The 9,665-nt window shown below is 35.9% G+C and overlaps 1 protein-coding gene across 2 annotated transcripts; it reads left to right on the top strand.

The window, feature by feature from the left end:
• The first annotated feature begins 2,192 nt into the window (after positions 1–2,192).
• On the top strand, positions 2,193–6,224 carry LOC113321130 (phosphomethylpyrimidine synthase, chloroplastic-like). Of its 2 annotated transcripts, XR_003346488.1 has the most exons (7): positions 2,193–2,338; positions 2,475–2,799; positions 2,883–3,010; positions 3,490–4,316; positions 4,507–5,205; positions 5,294–5,402; positions 5,557–6,224. XR_003346488.1 is itself a non-coding variant. In XM_026569013.1 (6 exons), the coding sequence occupies exons 2-5, from the start codon at positions 2,477–2,479 to the stop codon at positions 5,185–5,187; spliced, it is 1,959 nt and encodes a 652-aa protein (XP_026424798.1). In that variant the 5' UTR covers positions 2,194–2,338; positions 2,475–2,476; the 3' UTR covers positions 5,188–5,205; positions 5,294–5,519. The 2 variants fall into 2 exon arrangements, 1 of the variants encoding a protein (XP_026424798.1); XM_026569013.1 differs by lacking the exon at positions 5,557–6,224 and having other exon boundaries at positions 2,194–2,338; positions 5,294–5,519.
• Positions 6,225–9,665: the final 3,441 nt, after the last annotated feature.

Here is a 9,665-nt window from a genome sequence, read left to right as displayed (position 1 = left end):
GACCATGTATTTTTACATCTGATGATATCAATGGTGCACAATAACATAGTGCAATCTTTTGGCAAATTTTTTTGGTTAAATTTTGTGAATAAACTGGGAACCTCAAGCATCGTGATATAGATGGTCTGTTCATTGTTTTGATTTTATCAACAAATTAAGAAGTTGTTGAATGTGTGTATATAATCATACAAATGAATCGATGCAAAAGAAGTAGTGAAACTGAAACTAATGTGGTATGCACAATTTAAAAAAAATTGAATTTGTTAAATTATTGTGATTTTTTTCCTAAGTTGCAGGAATGAAGATGTAAAGAAGAATGACAAAGATGGCACAAAATAGTTTCCAATACGAAAGTTGTTTCAACATTATGAGGGAGCTGAACAGATTTAACTAAATTGTTCAAGGGTGAATGAGTACGAACAAGATTTTCATACAATATTCCCCAAATGGCGCACCATATTCTTCACCTGTAACCACTTCACCTCAAGAGAATGAAAATCAAAATCCTAATTGTTTAAATTCCAATCTCAGAGTTCAAAACTAGAAAGAAAAGAAGCCTAAAAAGTTTCATCTTCAACAATGAGTTAAACATGATCGTGTACATGGGGCACGAGCATCATGCAGAACAATCAAGATCAATAAAGTTTAGTTTGGTCGTAAGGCAGCTTTAGCAAAAGCCTTCTTTCACGTGACAAATATTACACTGATTATAACATGAAAAAATTCTCTCCATGAACACTTCAACAATGTATAAGCTACAACTAGGATAATGGAAAAATAAATTTGAGAATATACAAATAATTATGGTGGGTCCGGTTGCAGGATCCACAATTCCAAAGAATTAATGATTTCATGGGATTAAAAATCCCTGAATTTATGTAAGTCCCTCATGTATTTGGTAACTCAGTTAAAATACCTAGGCTTTAAAGAATTTCCTTGCTTTAAAGTCCATGTACTGTTTGGAATCACCCTCAAAATCTTAAAATTGTATATATATGAAAATTTAAGATTAAAAAAAGTGGGTCACAGATCCCTTGATAAGTTTTCCAGCAAATCTTAGTGGGGAGGGGTCAAACTCCATATAGAGGATTTGCTGGAAAAGTGATTCCCGTATGAAACGTGATTTCAGGGGATTTGGACAACCAAACGTACCGAGAAAACGTAATCCCACCAAATTCCCTGAATCCATAAATCCCATCTTTAAAGTTCTGCATCCAAACTCACCATTAGATTAAGAGAAGATATTACAATTTCTCCACTATGAGGAAGACGATGTCTCTGAAGATGATGAACAAGATACCAACATTAAGCTAGTTTAAACGTAACATTTTTTTTTTACTTCGATTAGTTGTTAGTTTAAGCTAGTTTCAACTACAAGTAGTAGTTAAGCTTAAAGGTAGTAGTCAGTTCGACACCTTTTAGCCTTAGCTGAGTCTTCATTCGATTGTCATAGAATCTCTAGTTATTATTCTTGCTCTTCCTTGTATAAATCCATATCCATTTGGACCATTTGAATTATCTCTTCAAAAATATCAAAATCGAAATTCGTGGGGGAAAAAACATTAGGCGAATTTGAGAAATAATTGATACGAGTAAAATTAATTAAATGAAACTAAGAAAGGTGCAATTTGAGATATGAGAATGGTGGAAAATTTATATCGAACTGAATATAGCCGTAGGCCACAAATCATTGATCCCACGACCAAACTTCTGTCACCGGCTACCAATGTTATGTAAATGAGCAACCAAAATCCTATCACTTAGTCGAGTATTACCATAATGAAGAACTACATTTGTTCATCCACCTCAACTTGCTTGGCAAATCTTCATTTTCAAACATTAGGAATTGCCTTAAGAGTATAAAAAACATTTTTTTTTGGTAAACTTAAAAACATATTAATGAGGTAAAAAAAACATTTACCTGCTTATCTTTGCATTTTTGAGCATTGCTATGGGAATTACCTTAAGAGTTAAAAAAAAAATTTACCCCCTCAAAGAGGAAAAAAAAATAATTTTATACCTAGATTATAGAGAGACAACAAAAAGCCGATGGAGAAAGTATTTTTCATAAATGTAAATTCTCACGAGATAATGCAAGGTCTAACAAAGAAAGAGAAATAGCATGGGATTTGTCACATAGGAGGACCATTAGACAGTACTACCTAGAAAATATCTACCTATTCCACCTGCTATACATACGTAGTCATAGAAACGGAAGAGTTCAGACTTGCTTCTCCTGTTCTTACGTTGGAGATAAGAGTGGAGTGAATTGAGTGAATGAGTGTGAGTGCCAAGTGAAAACAAGGACACACAAGATTAGGGTTTCCATTTTCATCTGGTAATCACAAATCATCCAATCTCACATTCTTCTTCATTGTCTATTCATATTCTGATCATTAAATTTGATTTCATTCTGTTTAAATTTTCTCCGAAATCTTAATTATTGTTTTTGATTTTGGTTATAACTTCTGCAGTTATGGCTTCAATAAACACTGCTTTGACATCGTTCGTATGCAAAAGGATTAACACCAGCTCTCATAAGTTTCTGAACACATCATTCATACCTGAATTTGATGTGCTCGGCCGTGTCTCGAATATTTGGGATAAAGAATCATGTGCTTCTGCTGCACCTCGACTGAATTCTGGTCCTAGAGCTACATTAACCTTTGATCCATCAACAACTAGTAATTCTGAAAACAAAAGTAAACAGAGCAAACATACGATTAATCCTGCTGCTCCTGATTTTCTCCCTTTACCATCCTTCGAACAATGCTTTCCTAAAAGCACTAAAGAAAGCAGGTATTTTGTTCGCCTGAACCTGAGTTTTTTTTTTTTTGGCGTAGATACGGTGTTTGGAATGATATAATTATGATTCTGTGTAGGGAGGTTGTTCATGAGGAATCTGGTCATGTGCTTAAGGTTCCATTCAGACGGGTTCATTTGTCTGGTGATGAATCACATTTTGATACCTACGATACCAGCGGTCCACAGAATATCAATCCACGAGATGGTTGTTATTACTAATTCTTGCAATTTTCATTCTAATGTTTCTATGTTTGATTAATTGTTATTTCAAATGTCTTCGTGTCAGTGCTACATGAGGAATTATGTTTTCATAGTACTAATAATGCTATGATTATTTAATTTCGTATTGTATTTGGCGTGCTATGTCCTTGTTGTCTTTGCAATTTACTTCATCTTGAATTATGTTTGCTTGGCTGAACAGTAGCTTACTTGCATCTTCATAAATGTCACTTTGATCTATGTTGTTCATTTCTAAAATCGGTAGTTCTACCTAAATTTTGCCTTGTATCCGTTGGTTGAACAATTTATTTCTAGCTTTTCTTTACTTTAGAGAGCATGTTCATGCCGTGTCCATATCCACTTGTTTCTTATGCTTAGATAACATTTTCACTAACATTGAGCCACTCTTTATCTCGTTTGAATGAACTTTCCAAAGTAAATCGTTTTTTTTCCCTTCCTCCGCAGGGCTCCCTAAACTGCGCAAAGACTGGATTGAAAGAAGGGAGGGTATAGGTGGACCAAGATATACCCAGATGTATTATGCTAAGCAGGGAGTTATTACTGAAGAGATGTTGTTCTGTGCCACTCGCGAAAATCTTGATCCAGAATTTGTGAGGTCAGAAGTCGCACGTGGACGGGCAATCATACCTTCAAACAAGAAGCATTTGGAGTTGGAGCCCATGATAGTTGGAAGAAATTTTTTGGTCAAGGTCAATGCAAATATTGGGAATTCAGCTGTTGTCAGCTCTATTGAGGAAGAAGTGGTAAAACTTCAATGGGCTACTATGTGGGGTGGTGATACTATAATGGATCTCTCTACAGGTCGTCACATCCACGAGACACGTGAGTGGATCCTTCGTAATTCAGCTGTGCCTGTAGGAACTGTCCCAATATACCAGGCTCTAGAGAAGGTGAATGGTATTGCCGAAGATCTTAACTGGGAAGTTTTCAGGCAAACCTTAATTGAACAAGCCGAGCAGGGTGTGGATTACTTCACAATCCATGCTGGGGTTCTGCTTCGCTACATTCCTCTGACAGCTAAGCGCATGACCGGAATTGTGTCACGTGGAGGATCAATTCACGCAAAATGGTGCTTGGCTTATCATAGGGAGAATTTCGCTTATGAGCACTGGGATGATATCCTCGACATCTGTAATCAATATGACGTGGCTTTATCAATTGGTGATGGACTGAGGCCTGGCTCAATTTATGATGCCAATGACACTGCTCAATTTGCTGAGCTTTTGACACAAGGAGAGCTAACACGTCGAGCGTGGGAGAAGGACGTACAGGTAAACTTTATTCTGATCCTGCAAGTCAAGTGATCATATGCTTCACGATTTCTTCCTATTTTCCTTTTCGTTTATTAGTTTTTTTCACCGTCAAAAGCACCTTTGTCGATTATATTGTACCCTTATGTACTGTAGCATGTCCATGGGAAATGTTTAATTAAGCCAAGCATTGTTGTTTTTGTGCTCATAGGTGATGAACGAAGGACCTGGGCATATTCCACTACACAAAATCCCTGAAAACATGGAAAAACAGCTCGAATGGTGCAATGAAGCACCATTTTATACACTTGGTCCATTGACGACTGATATTGCACCTGGGTATGATCACATTACCTCTGCCATTGGAGCTGCTAATATAGGAGCTCTTGGAACTGCCCTTCTTTGTTATGTGACACCAAAGGAGCACCTTGGGCTACCAAATAGGGATGATGTGAAGGCTGGAGTTATTGCATACAAGATAGCTGCTCATGCAGCCGATTTAGCTAAAGGTCATCCAGGTGCTCAAGCCTGGGATGATGCATTGAGCAAGGCAAGATTCGAGTTTCGGTGGATGGACCAGTTCGCGTTGTCGTTGGATCCCATGACTGCCATGTCCTTCCATGACGAGACCCTACCAGCTGATGGGGCTAAAGTTGCACATTTCTGCTCTATGTGTGGGCCAAAGTTCTGTTCTATGAAGATAACAGAGGATGTCAGGAAGTACGCTGAGAAGCATGGCTACGGGGATGAAGAAGCTGTAAAGCGTGGAATGGATGCTATGAGTGCAGAGTTTTTGGCTGCTAAGAAAACTGTGAGTGGAGAGCAACACGGTGAAGTTGGGGGTGAAATCTACTTGCCTGCAAATTATGTGTCTGAAGCTCAACCTCTTTGAGAATATGAGAGACAAAAGGTTGGTAATCTAATTTTACGCTTCAGAGATACTATGCAGTTGTATATAACGTGTCAAATTCATATTCTTGACTTCCTTTCTCGTGCAGGAGTAAGTATAGTCTCGTTTAGCAAACTGGGTCGAGGCCTCTAGGTGCCTTAGCAAATGATCCTACTTGTTCAGCGGTTGTGACTTGTGGTTGTCATTTCAGGATGTAGGTGAGCAGAACAGTTTATTTAGTTGAATAACTCAAGGAAACTATTTATTCGTTGTACTTGCTTCAGGTCTTGCAATAATAAGATGTTTGGGAATTATTATTATTATTTTTTATTTTATTTTATTTTATTTTATTTTGACGTCAGAAAGCACCAGGGGTGCCTGCACCTGGTCCGGTACTGGTCATGTTTTGCGGCTTTTGCCAAGACTGTAACCAGGTGTTGGCTGAGAAAGTCCCTTTGAACCTGAACAGGATAATGCCTGCGTAGGGAGTGTGCGTTTGTTTTTTTCTTTTGTGCTTGAACAGGGCATCCTTACCTCTGGCCATCTCTGATCCATGTGGATATCAAAGTCTGGCCATCTTCATTCGTACACATGGGAGGTTGGCAGGTTGCTGAATCTGCTCCATGTTTCTGCTGCTCCAAGTGTAGTCTAGCACAGTAGCCTTGAGAGCCTGGTACTGCATACACGTGCAATGCTAACTATCTAATTCTTTTACTATTTTGCAAATGATATCATTGTGAAAGTTGTTTCAGACGTGAAAACGACTAAAGCGAACTTGAAGGTTCATACAAAAATCAGAGAACAATCCTCTTGTCCTCATGAACTTTCGAGCTCATTTTAGTCATTTTGTCATCTGATTAGCTGAAGTTTAAAATTAGAAAAAAAAAGAAAAAAAAGAGGGATCTTCTTTAGTTTCCAAAATCGTATCATTTACATATTTTGGTTTAGTATTCAAGAAGGTATGATTTTTTGAATAGACTATCTCATATCCGAAGAAAATGGACCGAAAGTTTGTTGAGTAGCATGAACTACATGAAAAACCTTTTTTTTGTAAAGTAGAACTAAGGGAGTTAGCAACCCTTACATCAGAGTGAGTCAAGCCATCGAATGTTGGGATTACAGAGTCTTCCCTAACATTTGATTTATGTACTTCAACAGCTTGCACAATACGAGAAGGGACAGTCACCCAACCCAAGTGTGTTGTAAAAGGTGTGGCTTCGTTAGCTAGGGTATCAACCAGGTTGTTTGTTGTTTTAGGAATAAAGAAAACCGTATGGGTACTCATTTTACATGTATATGTTAATTACGTAAACTTCATCAAAGCTCTCCTTGACATTTTGTTTTCTTTTTAAAAGCTCTTGGACCTTGTCCAAAAATTATTTTGATCGATTTTAAGCTTAAGAACCAGAACCTTATATAAGACAATCTTGTGATCATAAACATTATGCTCCGTTTCAAAAGAAAGAAAAAAAACATTATGCTCATTTCGGTATTCACAATTTTTTCTTTTTTCGAGAATAATTGGAAATTCCTCTTCGTGACGTGGGGAATCATGCCACCATCAAAGTTTTGTAGTGGTAGTACCCACATAATTAGGTAAAACGTCGTCACGATATTATATTGTTTGTAGATGTAAAAATCGGAATTGAGCAGTCTTGAAAAACTTTATACTTGTTGCAGGGCCTACGGCCCATGGGGGTGCGGCCGTACTAGAAGTCTAAGGGTTTCTCTTTACTAGAAGTTTAATAATAGAAATATTTTTTTCTCTGTCTTTTTATTTTTCTCCTATTATTCTATTACAACATGTTATCATGCACGAAGCTATACCGCAAGCTATATTGGATCAGTTGCTTGTTTTTGCATGGATGCGTTACCAGGTGTTTTTTTTGAACAAAGAAATTTCGTTTCATAATATATATTAGGGTTCTATGAAAGCATGATTATCAAACTTATAGATTTCACCATTGGATTTTTGTGAAAATTTAGTATGTTCAACTCAATTAGTCGTTATTTGCTCTGTTAAAATTTCAATAAAATCGGAATATGATGCAATCTCCATTTTTTGATTTTAGTAGAACTGCCTTCGTTTAGAAAACCCTAATAATAATAGCGTTGAAAAACCTAAGTTTCGTATAATTTTACTCGTTGGATTATTTTATAATTTTTATATGTGGTATATGTTATCCTCATGGAGATACTTTAAATATTTCATAACAATCCAACCATGGAACGTACTCAAAAGTACGTGATATTTCCTGCTGCGTCCACAGAAATGTGAATTGAAACAGTTATACAACATCATAAATATATTTTTATCTAGTCGTTGGATGTCTTTGAAATTTTAATATGTTTGTCTAAACATTGTGGTGAATCTATAGTAAAAATTTAATCATGATTGGACTATGATGCATTTGTCTGTCGATCAGAACAGTTGAAAGAAGAATTTTTTCAATTTTTAGGGTTAACGATATGTTTTGGGCTTATATGCTAATAGTTTCAAACTTGTTATCAATGGGCATGAATATTTCATATATAATGGACCATATATGTTTATATTCATTAAACATGACCTTGTCAACCCAATGGACCGGGTCTTGACCAAATAGTTGACCATACTTTGACTAAACCAATTCGACTCTAATTTGACCTTTTGACCTCAGATGTACTTGAGCACCACTAAAGAGTCTATGATATGGAAGTTTGTGTACACAAGTACAATACTTTCTTCATAAAAATCTTCAATTTATAAAGGTACACCTTTCAAAGAGGAAGCCATACCTTCAACATTTCCAAGGCGACATATTAACTTCAGACGATGTATTGCTTTGAAGAAGTTTGTCGAAACATTCATTTTCCCAAAAACTTGAATGTTAAGTGGGATGTAATCCACTTTTTAGACTATAATGAGTTAATAATTTTGACAATAATATGTTGTAATTAAAAGCACACCTCACGTTTTGTGGAAAGAAACTCATAAAAGTTTCCATGAGTCAGAAATGTAATTCTGTCTCCAGTAATAATGATACAAAGTAAATGTATCTACCTATAATGGGACAAAGATCTAATTCTGACTCATACTAATGAGAGTTGCAAATCTTGGTATAAGCATTTTATAAAGAATGATACAAGCGTTGTAATGCAAGTATCATATATTAGTAGTCAACTACAAGAGATATAGGGAGTTTAAAGGAAAACGAACACACTGTATATTCTTGGAGAAGGTCATGCCATAGACATCAACATTAATGGAAACAAGAAATTTGCAAAGTCAATACACTTACCCCATTGTTTTTCTTACCTTGATTCAATCGAATTCGTATGGTTAGATTCTACATTTTGATCCTAAAATGCATGATAGTTTGACATATATTTCATTAGCTAAAATAAAGAAATTTTTTTGCGAAGAATTAAATTCATTGTCTGCACTTATGGAATGAAAAGTATATCATTTTCATGATATTGAAATACTCTAAAGAACTTGAGATATACTCAAAAGTACTTGAGTTATAAGGATCATTCGTACATTATGATGAAAAGTATATCATCTTCATGAACGGTAACACTCTAAAGTAAATGAGATAGATTTTCTTTTGTTCCGTAATAAGGTCACACCACTTATTACACGAAACTATTAAGGAATATAAATTAGTTGTTGAACTATTTCCTTATAATGTGACTACGATGATTGGATCATCGAGCGAAGAAATGGTCAAATTTTGTTTCCAAGACGGAACAAAGATTAAAAGTCACAAAATCTCTATATGTACCGAGAGCTAATCACCTTGTTAAATTCCAAAGAGACCCCTGCAAGTGGATATCATATGGACACTCACAATGATGAGAATGTAATTAGTTGCATTTTTTATAGTCTCTAATATATTTGGAAGGAAATATATCTTAGAGAAACTAATGAGTCAATCTAGTGAAATGTAATCACTGTAGTATTTGACGATGAAATATTGGGGATTGACTCATACAAACTTTGACATAACCATAAAGGTACTTTGGTTGTGACATGATGTTTCGTTTTGAAAGGATTCGTACGTAAATCACTTTGTTTGAGTGGCCGAGACAACGGGAAAAAGATTGACAGAATGCGAATTAACAACATATCTCTCAATAAGTGTTCTCTAAAGTACTAGATGCACAACCCCCCTTCCCGTTATGCTTTTAAGTAAGAGAGCATATCACTCATTTCACAAAGCCTTCAGTAAAATAGGACCGAGACCATCCTAAGATGCAAATGATAAACAATCTATATTACAAAGAAAACGAGGTGATATTAAGAAAAATATCCATTCAGAATGCGGACCATTAAAGTGACTTATGACTCTCGTGGATTTTTTGATATTTTGGACTAGTTACAGTTCCCAAGTAATGTTGCGTTTGGAAAACTACTAGCACACATTATATATGTAAGGACTCACCACCCCTTGTAAATGCGAGAGAGTATACATACCAGCTGGAAACCTACCTGCAAG

Source organism: Papaver somniferum, chromosome 11, assembly GCF_003573695.1.
Source record: "Papaver somniferum cultivar HN1 chromosome 11, ASM357369v1, whole genome shotgun sequence".
Taxonomy (NCBI): Eukaryota; Viridiplantae; Streptophyta; class Magnoliopsida; order Ranunculales; family Papaveraceae; genus Papaver; species Papaver somniferum.
Note: the sequence above shows the minus strand (reverse complement) of the source record. Positions and strands in the feature narration are given on the sequence as shown.